Below are 13,098 nucleotides of genomic sequence, written 5' to 3'. Positions count from 1 at the left end.
CTAAGCTGTTCATCTCCCTTGGTTCCATGTGTCTGGATATTGAACGACGCATGATGTAGAGGTCACGGTTATATGGACACCTTATCTTAACGGCCATATTGGGTGGATGAGCTCCGGTCGATTTTGTCCCTTTTTACGGTCCTCTCAGAGTCGAGACTAACAAGCAAAAGAGACTGCAGGGAAGCAGAGGCAATGGGAAAATAATTATCATTTTGATGAAACCAAGACAGGAAAATGCCGGCCTGCGGTGTGTGATGCGCATAATTCTAAGTTGCTCTGAATTGGATCCGATGTGTAAAGCTTGAATTAAAGCGGAGATTGAGCGAGCCGTAACCTTTGAAGGTATAATACCTATTGCGTGATGGTTAGAGCCTTTCCTCTATAGCCCAAATGCACGAGGATTCCTTCTCAGGCTCATGTCCGCTAAGGGATGTTCGAGGCGAGGCGGTGGGGAGAGTCCTGGAAGCTTAGCCTTTAGGGTTGAAGATCCGCCTCCGCGTCCCGGTTAATCTTAACCGTAGCGGACACCTGCTCTCTTGGCAGTGGGGGAAGTGCTGCGGAGGTGATGCGATGATAAGGAACTCTCAACGTATTTAAACACCTTCGTCTGACACATTTCATCTCAAAACAGACACACATCTGAACTCTTTGACACAGAGCAAATACCACGTTTGGACAACTTGTTTTATACATAGTCCCCTTTGCCACGTTGAATATTTGAATTCAAGCACAATGACTCTGACAATGCATCCATTCGATCCTCTGACACCCAGAGAGATCTCCAAGGTAGGCTTTTCCTATTCCCTAGATGATCATTGTTGACCGAGAGCAGGCCGCAGACATCACACGCTCTACATTGCCTGGAAAGAACCCCATCTTTCGTGTGATAACACTAAGGGAACCCCCAAAGCTGGACATGATTCCCTTTCTAGAAAAGGAACACTCTCTGCAGCCACTAGATGCACGTCCAACTCGGGTAGCTCGCGTACAGGTGGTTATTCGCAGCGAATCTAAGAACAGACTAATTGAGCTGCTGATCGATCTTGACCATGGGGCCGTTATCAAACAAGAACATCTCGCAGGAAAGCATTCTTATATTGACTCTGAATACATGAAGTTAGTTGAGCAAGCCTGCTTGGCCGATGCAAGAATCCAAGAGGAGATCAAAAAGCTCAGGCTGCCCACAGGAGCAACAGTCATTGTCGAACCTTGGGCGTACGCTACAGATGGTATGAATGACATGTCCGAGCGTTTAACAATGGTGAATATACTTCCTTTGTATTTAATGCCTGACTTAAAGCTTTGAGAACTAACAACTCCATGTTACAGTGTTGGTTCTATATGCGCTTGCTTGACAATCCTGATGCCAACTACTACGCCTACCCGCTGGATCTATGCGCAGAAGTCTCCGAACAGCTTCAGGTGACCAAGATATACCAGCTTCCGTCATCGTCAGACGAGCGTATCCACGACCACCCACAGCCATATGACCAGCGCAAGATTCATTCTACCGAGGCAAGCGAATACCACCCAAGCCTGCGACCACCACCGCGCAAAACCACCAAACCATACCAGGTGGTCCAGCCAGAAGGTCCCTCATTCAACGTCGAGGGTAACGTTGTGACCTGGGAGAAATGGCGCATGCATGTAGGGTTCAACTACCGCGAAGGCTTGACCCTGCATGATATCCGCTATGACGGCCGTAGTCTCTTCTACCGTCTATCTCTAGCCGAAATGTTCGTACCTTACGGAGACCCCCGCGCTCCATATCCTCGCAAGGCAGCCTTCGATCTAGGAAACGACGGTGCCGGCATCAACGCCAACAACTTGCGTCTAGGCTGTGACTGCTTAGGCTTAATCAAATATTTCGACGGCTGGCACAACACCAACTCAGGAGAACCACTGAAACTCCCTAACGTCATCTGCTGCCACGAACAAGACGATGGGATCCTCTGGAAACACACCAACTTCCGCACCCAGAACGCAGTAGTCACCCGCGCCCGCGTCTTAGTCCTCCAAACCATCATCACAGTCAGCAACTACGAATATATCTTCGCCTTCTACTTCGGCCAAGATGCCTCAATCCACTACGAAGTCCGTGCCACAGGCATCCTCTCCACCTGCCCCATCAACATCGCCGACAAAGTCCCCTACGGCACCATCGTCGCCCCAGGCGTCCTAGCCCCGTACCACCAACACCTCTTCTGCCTTCGCATCGACCCTGCCCTAGACGGTCATTCCAACTCCCTCCAAGTCGAAGAATCAATCCCCATGCCCCTAACCGACCCCGCAACCCCCAATCCCTTCGGGATCGGCTACACAACAGCCCACCAAACAATCGAACACGAATCAGGCCACGACCTCGACTTCACAAAAAACCGCACCTTCAAAATCATCAACGAACACTCCATAAACCCAATCACAGGTACCCCAATCGCCTTCAAACTCCTCCCCTGCTACTCCCAAATGCTCCTCGCGGACCCGACCTCCTACCACGCTAAACGATCCGAGTTCGCCTCCCACGCCGTCTGGGTCACCCGCTACCACGACGATGAACTTTTCCCTGCAGGCAGACATACCATGCAATCTGCCGGCGGCGAGGGAATTGCATCTGCCATTGAATCCCGCCGTGGGCAGTCTAGTTCAGACTCGAGTGTCCGTAATCAGGATATCGTGGTCTGGCATACCTTCGGGTCTACCCATAACCCCCGCATTGAGGACTGGCCTGTCATGCCTGTGGATAAGATGGTGGTTGGTTTGAAGCCAGTTAACTTCTTTACGGGGAACCCGGCGTTGGATGTGGCTGTTTCAACGCAGGAGCGGAATAAGAGTGTTCTTTTTGAGGAGGGTGGGAAGGCTTCGGGCAGGGGGGCTCGGTCTTGTAAAATGTAGATTCTTCTATCTTTTTTGTGTGGCGGGTGCGTCGAGTGTGTATTTTGTGGGGTGGTTTTGGTGAATTAGATAAATGGTTATTGTGCTTTATTGTGATACTTCGATCGGTTTTTGTTTTGACCTGGTTTCCCGGTTTGGCTTTGTTCGAGTTCTCGGGTATGACTGGGGATTTATATCGGTTTCAGGTACGAGGGATCTTTATTATTGGTATGCCCGAGTATATCAAGGGGCTTTGGGCAATTCACGATATAACCTCAGAAACCGTAATGCATCAACAGCTTCATTGCAAATATACATCCAACTATAGTGTCATGATATGTACTACGTAACATCAGTCAAGACAATAGAAGAACGAATCCAACTGCCACGGTCTATGGTGGGACTAAGAGCTCTTGTTCCCTCCGCCTCCGCACCAGCATCGTCCGTCACCTTCCCGCTCTACTTGGACCAAGATATCCATGCCCTTTTCTCGGAGGAAATCGACGGTCCGTTGGCGCACGTCTTCGAGGTCGGAGCCGCGGGACGCGATTACATGGATTACGCCCAGAACATTGGAGTTGGACTTTTCGTGTGCGTGGTCATGGTCATGGGAGTGAGAGTGGGAGTGGGAGTGGGAGTGGGAGTGGGAGTGGGAGTGGGAGTGGGAGTGGGAGTGGGAGTGGGAGTGAGGGTGGGAGTGAGAATGGGAATGAGAATGGGAGTGCGAGTGGCTGTGGTTATGATTGTGGCCATGATCGTGATCGTGATGGCTATGGCTGTGGCTGTGGCTGTGACCGTGACCATGACTATGGCCATGGCTGCAGCCGTGATCGTGATCTAATTTTGCCGTATCGTCGAGCCAGAACTTGGGAACTGTGTACCCTACAACACCCCGTAAGGTGCTCACGCCAGCTAGCGCCTCACGGACATTATACTCGACGTCGGCCGGAAGGGTGAGGAGCAATTTCTTGGCCGTGCTGCTGACTAGCGGCACTGCAGACGCAAAAATCAAGACAGCAATCATGCAGGAGGCAATGGGGTCGTACCCCGACCAGCCAGAGTAGTGTACGAGAATCGTCGATATCACAACGGCGACGGAACCAAGGGTGTCAGCGAGAATGTGGAGAAAGATCCCGTGCATGTTCTCATTATCATGTGAATGATCATGGCCATGGTCATGTCCGTGATGTGCATGGTCAAACGCCATGATGCCCACAAGATTCACGGCAAGTCCGGCAGCACTGACCACCAAGAGCTCTCCGATACGGTGCATCTGACTGCCCGATGATAGCCTCTCTACCGCTTCGTAGATGATCTCGATACTGATGATCCTAGAGCCAAAAGTCAGCAATACAATCCGATAATGAGCGGGTGGCCACTCACATGAGGAAAATGCCATTAGCAAACCCAGACAGTGTGTCTACTTTGCCATATCCATAGGGAAATCTTGCACTGGGTGGCCATTTACTCATAACGGCGGCGCAGAGGCCAACAACAAGAGCGAGACAGTCAAAGAACATATGGATGCTATCACTGAGGAGTCCCAATGAACCTGTGATAAATCCGTAGGAGAGCTGAACGAGCATAAACGCAAAATTAAGACTAGCAACGTTAGTCATAGTGAAGTATACGAGAAACAGCGGTCTTACGTCATAAAATAGAAAATGCGACGAGAGTCACTCTCCTTCAGAATGCTGTACAGTAGTGGATATGGTTCACTATAGTGAATGATGAGCTTCGTGATGTGTGACGCATTATCGTTGGAGTGAGTGTGGTGATGATGATGATGATTATGGGCTTGCATCACCGAGCGCAACTGTCTATCCTCAAACCTAGAGGCGAGAACCGCGATCCCAGCAAGGATACCACGGAAAAGAAAAACCACATAAACACCATCGCGCGGTGGTGGTGCACATAGCAGGGCGGCGCCACCAGTTGCAATGGCAAGACCAATCTTGTGCGGCGAGCGTAAGTTTACCGGTGCCACATACATTAAGCATGCTGCAAAACCACCACCAGCTGCGAATACATACATCATATCCGGAAAATGGAAAGATAAGCCCCCGACAACAGCCGTGCCAACTGCTAGGAGCAACCCAAGAAAAGCAGTAAGCAAGGGGTCGCTGGGCGAAACATCAAATGATTCCGTTCTCGAATGTTTCTCCTGGGATACTGCTGGGTCATAGGCAGGGCCAAGTGTGAAGGCCAAGAAAGGCGGGCGAATGACAAAAACCGAGACAAGCAATGATACATAGCCCAAAAAGGGGTCTGCGTCCCAAGACGTATTCATTCCCAAAAAGCTCGACACGACCACAGTCACGACGATACCAATGGTCAGTTTCTTTTGACTCAGCCGTCCTTTGATGTCTTGAGGATCATAGCCTCGTGCAATTGCCGGTACCCCGGACGCTATTGCCAGAGCAAGTACAAATGCGACAAGGAATCCCCCCACCTTGAGCGCTGCATAGATAGGTAGTGCAATTGAGCACATTTGCACAAAGGAAGCGGTAACATTTTTCGGATGGAGTTTGGGTAATGCGACTAGTGAAGCACTTCTATCCAGTTGGGCTACTCGAAGTAGTTGCCCTCCTCCCAATACGATCATTGTTATGGCGGTCAAGATACATGTCCTCAACAGAATGTGATCTAAATGCCCTGTGTCTGAAGATGCGATATTTTCACCATCAGTTGCCGGTTGCGAATCCGTCCATTGTGCATGGTGTGTATAATACCACGAAATGGCAATCCATGGCATAGCCATTAGGGCTCCGGCGAACATTTCATGACTAAATGGCCGTTAACTAGCGATACCAACACAGGATACGGACGTACTCACGTCCTCAATAGCTCGGGGTTTGACAAAGTGATAGGCGTATCTGGTACCAGCCCCGTTACGCTACCAGAATGGCTATGTTTCGATGTGTGTGAGTGAAGACCATTGGCGTGGTCGGACTTGCCCCACGGTTCGCCATGACTTGAAGAGTGTGAGTGTGAATGTTGGTGTCCATGCCACGAGCTAGATGCATTCCCGTTAACGTATGTCGGTCCAGTCAATGGCTGCGACGGTTGTTGAGTGGAAGCAGCATCAGAGGCGGAATAGGAGATCGGCCCCTGCGACCAGCGTTTGGAGCGTGAATGACCACGACTAGGAGTGGGCTTATAATGTCCCTGTGTCGATAATGCGGAAGCAATTGTATCCACACTGGACACAGGAGCGCCCGTTGACATGGTCTCGGTGTGCGACACCTGATTCGCAGAGAAATCGGTTTAGCGACGATCAAGCAGACAGGAGGCGGAGAGGTCGAGGTTGAGGAGGAGAGCAATCAAGGACTGGGGGTGTTACGGGAGCTTTAGCAGCTCAAAAAAGATATCCAACCGGGCGATTGAGGCAAGGGACGCTGCATAGCGCCAGGGATAACAAGCAGACTTGATGCAGAAGCAAGCTTGGTGAACAATGGGAGTGGCAATTGGGGGGACCTCCAGATGCGATCTGCAGGCGATAACAACGGGCCACGTGATCGTGCTCCTCGGTTTGTTATCTCCGCACCTCCAGATCAAGAACTACTCTGTTATGATGAAAACAGAAAAGATAAAATTAAAATAAATCAACTACGTACTAGTACAATGTCCAGGCTCAACTGGAAGTGGGAACCTCAATCCAGTCATTATCCAATAAGAAACTGTGCTGCTGATCCCCAATCTGGTAATCAACTGCATTGCAGGTCCATAATCTCTTGCCCTTGCAGCATAGCCGCGCGGTTGATCTGATGGAGTGTGGGGGAAGAGGACCGGGCCATGTTTACTCCGTCTAGCAACCGATCGTCATCCTTTACAGGATCAGAGCTCCTGCTGATCTTCCAAACATCTCACCAGCATACAGTGAGAACCCTCCATGGTCTCAGGATAGTCAATTGACCTCTCTTGCGCATTATGGTTGATATTCAATTTGTCTAATTCCCCCCATCCTTTAACCGCTCACCATGATTGAGTCCTTCATCAGCTTCGCTTTCTACATCTCCACCGCAGTCACCTTCTTCATACTTCTACTACCCTCACAATATACGCCGAAACGCTCGACAGCACAGGATGCCTCTACTGATCCCAAAACAACCGTACAGATCCTCGTCCTCGGAGACATCGGTCGCAGTCCGCGCATGCAGTATCATGCGCTGAGCATTGCCAAAGGGGGGGGTCGAGTAGAAATCATTGGTTATCATGGTATGGAGGGATTCCCCTTCACTATCACCTACTTCGCAAACGTTCTAACCCTCACCCGTAGAGTCAGAAGTTCATCCCGATATCTCTTCCGATCCCAGAATCTCAATCGTTGCACTTCCCCCACACCCAGCCTGTCTTCAAACCAGCAACAAACTTCTTTTCCTAGTATTTGGTCCATTGAAGGTCCTCTTCCAGGTTGCATGTTTGTGGTGGTCATTAGCATATCGCACACGACCAGTGAAGTGGCTCCTTGTTCAGGTTGGTCCTCGACGTCGCATAACTTCCAACGCAACCCACGCTCACCAGCGGCTCATATCGCATAGAACCCTCCATCTATTCCAACTCTAGCGGTCGCATCCCTAACCTGCTTTCTTCGTCAAACGAACCTTATAATCGATTGGCATAATTTCGGCTACTCCATCCTAGCGCTAAAGCTTGGAGATGGTCATCCTTTGGTCAAACTGTCGAAATGGTATGAGAGGTTTTTTGGAAGATACGCCACGGCACATTTGTGCGTCACAACAGTCATGGCGTCTGTCCTGAAGAAAGAGTTCCTACTGGAGGCACCTATCCTACCGCTGCATGATCGACCAGCCAACCATTTCCGACCTATACTCGATGATAACGTTCGACAGGAGTTTCTCTCATCCTTGCCGGCAGCTGCTTCCGTACGATCATTGATCAAGTCCGGGCCCCTTCGTGTTCTAGTCAGTTCAACGTCATGGACTGCGGACGAGGACTTTTCGTTGCTTATCGATGCCCTCTGTCGATACTCGGAGTTAGCAGCGACGACCATGCCGGAACTGCCCCAGGTGCTAGCCATCATAACGGGCAAGGGCCCACAGAAGGAAATGTATATCAAGCAAATCGCTGACCTGGAAAACGCGGGGAAACTCCAAAAAGTGACGATACGCACGGCTTGGCTGACCACCTCGGACTATGCACAACTCCTGGCGTCTGCGTCACTCGGCGTTAGTCTACACACAAGTAGTAGTGGTGTCGATCTGCCTATGAAGGTGGTTGATATGTTTGGCGCTGGTCTGCCAGTGGTTGGCTGGAACCGCTTCGAGGCGTGGCCGGAGTTAGTCACTGAAGGTGTTAACGGAAGAGGATTTGGGAGCTCCGATGAACTCGTAGAGGAGCTTGTTGACCTCTTTGGAGACACAAGTAAGCTTGACAAACTGCGCGTCGGAGCGCAGAAGGAAAGCACTCGTCGCTGGGATGACGAATGGAATCCAGTAGCCGGAAAGCTTCTAGGGCTGGTATAAAAAGTAGTTTGTACAATAAAAACACAAGTATAGAGAGAAAAAAGAAAGAAATTTTCACTGCTAGGCTTGGAATTTGCCGCTGCAGTATATACAGGTGTCGAATGCGTCCGACAGGGTTCGACAGGTATGTTCAAGTTCATCATGCACAAGGTCCTCACTGAGATATTCTGTTCCACAGCGCGAGCAGAATTTCGAAAGGCCCGGCTCCTGAATAGCCAGAAATGTCACACCGCACCGCACTATCGCTGGCAGTTAGCGCTTGTATCATCACAAGCCACGATCTCAATTGAGCGGTTACGTACCAAACAAATGGCCAGCCGCACACTGAGCTTCCGCGGCGGAGTACCAAGAGAGCCCTGCATCGCATATAGCACATTGTTCGAAGATCTGTTGGCCTGAACCCTCCAGCTGCTCTGCAGTTTTTGCGTCTATCGTACTTCCTGGCCCCGAGCATTTAGCTGTCTCATCAGACAAATCAACATCTACACTTGATGCTAGCCACTCCAGAGCATTTCGAGCCTGAGACAATATCCTGTCGTTCTGAGAGTCCACAATGGCGCAGCAAGCTGCTGCATAGAGCATTTTCCGACTCAATGTCAGCCTGCTATAGTCGCCATCTTCAACGAAGAGAATATATCCCAAAGCAGCTTCCCTTTGTCTACGCAAGGCATCCGGTGATCGATCTGGTAAGGGATAGGGGAAAGCCAGGTCATCAAATTCCGTAAGCTCTGCATTCGCGTGGGAGAAAACAAGCGTTGTCCGCTCTTCTGCAGAAGTCCGATATTCAACCGTGTCTCCTGGATGTAGTGTAAAAGCTGCCACAACAAGACCTTCATAGGACGCAAGACCCCAGGTTCTGCTGATGGTATATCCTCCAAGGTCACGGGCTATGTCAAACTGTTCGCGGACATTATCGAGTTGTTTCTTCCAAGGCGTTTCTAGGAGTCCATCGTTGCTTTGGATGCCAGAAAGTGTCACAGTCGCCGTGTATCCACCTACAGTGCCGAGATGAAGGACTGGTGTCTGCGATGCTTCGTCCAAAGCAACAGTCATAGCTGGTCTCCGTTAGTGACAGATACTCGTCGGGAGTAATCAAATCTCACCACTTGTCTGTTCCCAGTGCCTCGGGGAGTCAGTGCCTATATCACTTCCGGTAGGCTCGTAGAACGGTAGTTCTTTAACTTGGATACCCTTCTTTGCTGCTTTCTCCCCTTGATATGCTGCTCGAGTAAAGCATAGCACAATCATTCCAGCAAAGCTAGCTACGGCAAGGCCAATTTCAGAGGATCCATCCTGCATACCTATGAGTAAAAGCGGTCTCATTTGTTAGTGCAGACTTACTGTGTAAAGCCAATGCAGAGGCCCAGTCAAGTGGCAACTGTTCAGGAGACCACCGTACGAAGATGTGTTCTCTTCAGAGACACATCGGGCCTTGTACTTCAGTGGAGAGCGTGTCTGGTCATTATCCGATATCAAGGTTATGACATGTTTGACCATCTTGAGCTGGGTCCCCAATGTGATAGCAACATTCCCAATCGCAGAACAAACCCCATTACTCTCTTTGGTTGGCTGATAGATCCATGGGCCAGGTGACATGAAAGACACCCTGGCACGGTTCTTGAGGGCAGAGGAGAATATCGATCCCGGTTGAACATTTTGATTCTCTGTGTGCTCATGAAGTGAGGTAAGTGACAGGACTTCGAAAGAGTATAGGCTTGTGGAAGTCGGATCTGTGGATCTTCTAGCCTGCAAGAGAATCACATCATTGTCGTCATTGGTGACCGAGAGTAAATGCATGCCCCAGCGACTTTCAGGAGGTGGCACTGCGTAGCCTGTGGCATGCTGTTCCGCAATCGGAACTTTGGGAGGCGGACACCACGTAAAAGAACGGATATTGGACTTCCGTAACCTGAGCTCTTCATCATCAAGGGATTTGAAACACGAACTTAAACAGTCGTTGACGATAGCAACCCGTGTCCATCTCCCTTGAGGACTGATATCATAGAATGATAGAAGCAGACCGGAAGTCAACACTGCCAAAATACAGCGCCTATACTTGGCAAGTCCTGGGGGTGACCAGGCTAAACCGACGACAGTACTGATGGACTGCTCCGGCCCGATTGAAAAGTTTTCTCGCTTTTGTGGATGTATGATGGGCCATTCCCCGTTTGTGAAGACATTCATGCGAATGCGTGTCACATTCCAATTTTTGGTTGCGGCTTGGGAACCAGATCCGTTTCCTCCTTCCTTCTCTGTTGTATGCTTCGGTGTCTGTCTGTCATTAGCTCTGTTTACTGTGACATGGTCATTATTCTTTACGGTGCTTTGCTTCATTGACAAGCAAGGTAGGATTCGATGCACTGACTAATACTTGGACATATTCCCCTGCCGCTACAGCAATTTCACCATCTGCGGACCATGATATGCAGTTGAAACAGGAAGGGAAAAGCTGTAGTTCTAATGGACCTAGCATCATAGCACCAAGACGTTTCAAGGGCAACTGGTCGTATACTCTAGGATATAATCTTCAGATATAGACTGTATAGACTGAAGAGTACTACGGGTTATTCATGTGACGCTTTAGGTTAAGCGCGTAGAACATTTCGCGCGTCTTGGCAAGTGGCATGTTGTTTACCTATCACGTGGTGTTGCAACATCTACTCTGTACAAGTGCGTAACTAAAAGCGGCAATCCTGGAAAGCGCAGTTGCAAAGCAACTTGAAATAATCATCAACTTTGGGTCGCCTAATCCTATCTCGGTTCGCCTAAATATACATATGCAGGTTTTGGCTGGCCGGTTCTTTGTCCAGACCTATGCGGGTATAAACTCATCGCGGTTGTCGCTTTTCAAATCAGAAATAAAATCAAAAGAAAATGTCATATGCCGGTGCACAGGCCAAAACCACAGCATCACTCTAGTCAACCCGGTCCAGCTTCTGAACAACCATGGCACTAGCGGCGCCACCACCATTGCAGATTGCGGCCACACCATATTCACCAGGCTGCAACTGGTGGAGAAGAGTGACCAGGATACGGGATCCTGAGCTTCCAAGTGCATGTCCCAGAGAAATAGCTCCTCCCAGAGGGTTGACACGGGCGTTCTGCAATCCAAGAATCTAGAAGCACGTTAGACTCAGTAATGGCCGTCTTTTATGTGGTGGGTACTAACCTTCTCGTTTGCCTTGATAACGGCAGCAAATGCCTCATTAAACTCCCAGACGGCAACCTGATCCTTGGTGATACCAGCTCGCTCGAGGGCAATGGGAACTGCCTTAGCTGGGGCGACGGGGAAGTCCACAGGGTCAATAGCGGCATCCGCAGAAGACACGATACGCGCCAGAGACCGGTTACCCTGGCCAAACTCGCGAGCCAAGTCCTTGCTAGCCAGAACCAGAGCTGACGCCCCATCATTCATGGTGGAAGCATTTCCGGCAGTGACTGTGCCTGTGCCATCCCTTAAAAAGGCGGGCTTCAAGGCTTTCATCTTATCAATCCGCAGATTCTCATATCCTTCGTCACGTTCGATAATGGTCTCGCCCTTCTTACCCTTGACAGTGACGGGGGCAATTTCATCGGCGAACTTATTCTCGCTCCAGGCCTTCTGGGCCCGCTGGTAAGACTGAATCGCATATTGATCCTGGTCTTCTCTCGAGATCTCGTACTTCTTGGCTGTGGTTTCGGCGCAGATGCCCATATGGAACTTGTTATAGACATCCCACAGACCATCCTTGATTAGACCATCCTCCAATTTAATCTCTCCGAACGGTGGAAGCTGGCTGGAACGTGGGAGGTAGTAAGGGACACGAGACATATTCTCCATTCCTCCAGCAACTTGGGCGTCTGCCAGGCCAAGCTGGATATTCTGTGCAGCAAGTGCTACGGCCTTGAGACCCGATGCACACACTTTGTTTACCGTCATGGATTCCACTGTTGGCGACAAACCAGCGAAGATAGAAGCCTGGCGGGCTGGTGCCTGACCGACCGCTCCTTGGAGAACATTTCCCATGTATACATCGGTGATCTTCTCGACAGGGAGTCCGGACTTGGTCACAGCAGACTTGATCGCAACGGCGCCCAGCTCGGGGGCAGAGACTGACGCGAACGACCCATTAAACTAGTATAAACGGTGAGTTCACTTGCAAACGGCATAGGAAATAGTAGAGGGTCGAACCTTAGCAGTCGGAGTACGTGAAGCACTGAGGATATAGGCATCCTGGATCTCCTTGAGTGCCGGGGTTGCAGCGCTGAACTGTCTCTGCCACTGGCGAGATGCGGGGATAGCCGCCCTCTTAAAGAGACGAGTAGCTGAAGCTTGGATCGCCATTTTTCAATGCTAGTAGAATAAAAGAAAGAGAAAAGGGAGATGAAAGAGGAGACAGAGATAATAAGTACCTTGTCTCCGGATTCAGAATAGGTGTCCAAGTTCCAAGGTGCCTTCAACTTGCTTCTCCGCAAAGTAATCCGCCTCTAGCCGATGTAACTGCTGCTTCAACCGTGGGCGCGGGACCACCGCGCCGCTCATCCGCTTGGACCGAGGCTGTTTCGAAGCAAGAATTGATCACATGATATAAGGTCATGTGCCTTTGAGGGTTGGTATGCGCGTTACTCAATAAGGAAACTTCCCTGGATGGTCCGGGGCCGGGATATGAGTGCTTGGTACGGAGTATCACGGATGGATTCATGATCTTAGGTCTCCGATAAGGACCACACATACTGTGTAGTATCAATGCAGATTCAATGT

General features: G+C 50.2%; 5 protein-coding genes across 5 annotated transcripts; 2 read left to right on the top strand and 3 right to left on the bottom strand.

Annotated features, from left to right (window-relative positions):
- Nucleotides 1–732: 732 nt before the first annotated feature.
- On the top strand, nucleotides 733–2,953 carry BDV38DRAFT_295964 (amine oxidase; the record flags this gene model as incomplete). The annotated part of the gene is made up of 3 exons (XM_032062818.1): nucleotides 733–786; nucleotides 833–1,261; nucleotides 1,330–2,953. The coding sequence occupies 3 exons, from the start codon at nucleotides 733–735 to the stop codon at nucleotides 2,890–2,892; spliced, it is 2,046 nt and encodes a 681-aa protein (XP_031909772.1). The 3' UTR covers nucleotides 2,893–2,953.
- Nucleotides 2,954–3,162: 209 nt separating this feature from the next.
- On the bottom strand, nucleotides 3,163–6,321 carry BDV38DRAFT_182647 (metal cation transporter MSC2). The gene is made up of 4 exons (XM_032052104.1): nucleotides 5,708–6,321; nucleotides 4,521–5,657; nucleotides 4,255–4,473; nucleotides 3,163–4,202 (listed from the first exon to the last, which is right to left on the bottom strand). The coding sequence occupies exons 1-4, from the start codon at nucleotides 6,097–6,099 to the stop codon at nucleotides 3,275–3,277; spliced, it is 2,676 nt and encodes an 891-aa protein (XP_031909771.1). The 5' UTR covers nucleotides 6,100–6,321; the 3' UTR covers nucleotides 3,163–3,274.
- Nucleotides 6,322–6,522: 201 nt separating this feature from the next.
- Nucleotides 6,523–8,357, top strand: BDV38DRAFT_295962 (chitobiosyldiphosphodolichol beta-1,4 mannosyltransferase; the record flags this gene model as incomplete). Its single annotated transcript, XM_032062817.1, has 3 exons — nucleotides 6,523–7,089; nucleotides 7,151–7,347; nucleotides 7,413–8,357. Exons 1-3 carry the CDS (start codon nucleotides 6,852–6,854, stop codon nucleotides 8,355–8,357), a joined length of 1,380 nt encoding a protein of 459 aa, XP_031909770.1. The 5' UTR covers nucleotides 6,523–6,851.
- Nucleotides 8,358–8,417: 60 nt separating this feature from the next.
- On the bottom strand, nucleotides 8,418–10,830 carry BDV38DRAFT_274147 (uncharacterized protein; the record flags this gene model as incomplete). Its single annotated transcript, XM_032057797.1, has 5 exons — nucleotides 8,418–8,596; nucleotides 8,660–9,412; nucleotides 9,461–9,650; nucleotides 9,699–10,628; nucleotides 10,723–10,830. The coding sequence occupies 5 exons, from the start codon at nucleotides 10,828–10,830 to the stop codon at nucleotides 8,418–8,420; spliced, it is 2,160 nt and encodes a 719-aa protein (XP_031909769.1).
- A 266-nt stretch (nucleotides 10,831–11,096) lies between these two features.
- BDV38DRAFT_257722 (thiolase family protein) lies at nucleotides 11,097–12,798 on the bottom strand. Its single transcript, XM_032055641.1, has 3 exons — nucleotides 12,529–12,798; nucleotides 11,527–12,471; nucleotides 11,097–11,473 (listed from the first exon to the last, which is right to left on the bottom strand). The coding sequence occupies exons 1-3, from the start codon at nucleotides 12,679–12,681 to the stop codon at nucleotides 11,273–11,275; spliced, it is 1,299 nt and encodes a 432-aa protein (XP_031909768.1). The 5' UTR covers nucleotides 12,682–12,798; the 3' UTR covers nucleotides 11,097–11,272.
- Between the last annotated feature and the right edge of the window lie 300 nt (nucleotides 12,799–13,098).

Source organism: Aspergillus pseudotamarii (assembly GCF_009193445.1).
Source record: "Aspergillus pseudotamarii strain CBS 117625 unplaced genomic scaffold BDV38scaffold_63, whole genome shotgun sequence".
In the NCBI taxonomy this organism is placed as follows: Eukaryota; Fungi; Ascomycota; class Eurotiomycetes; order Eurotiales; family Aspergillaceae; genus Aspergillus; species Aspergillus pseudotamarii.
The sequence above is the reverse complement of the archived record's forward strand: the minus strand, read 5'-3'. Positions and strand labels throughout refer to the sequence as shown.

Bases quoted from the DNA above. Each gene is read 5' to 3' on its own strand.
- BDV38DRAFT_182647 (XM_032052104.1), bottom strand. From the start codon at position 6,099: ATGTCAACGGGCGCTCCTGTGTCCAGTGTGGATACAATTGCTTCCGCA. The intron at 5,658-5,707 runs GTGAGTACGTCC...ACGGCCATTTAG, and splicing joins AACCCCGAGCTATTGAGGAC to TCATGAAATGTTCGCCGGAG. The intron at 4,474-4,520 runs GTAAGACCGCTG...TAACGTTGCTAG, and splicing joins CGCATTTTCTATTTTATGAC to TCTTAATTTTGCGTTTATGC.
- BDV38DRAFT_257722 (XM_032055641.1), bottom strand. From the start codon at position 12,681: ATGGCGATCCAAGCTTCAGCTACTCGTCTCTTTAAGAGGGCGGCTATC. The intron at 12,472-12,528 runs GTTCGACCCTCT...CGTTTATACTAG, and splicing joins CACGTACTCCGACTGCTAAG to TTTAATGGGTCGTTCGCGTC. The intron at 11,474-11,526 runs GTTAGTACCCAC...ACGTGCTTCTAG, and splicing joins TTATCAAGGCAAACGAGAAG to ATTCTTGGATTGCAGAACGC.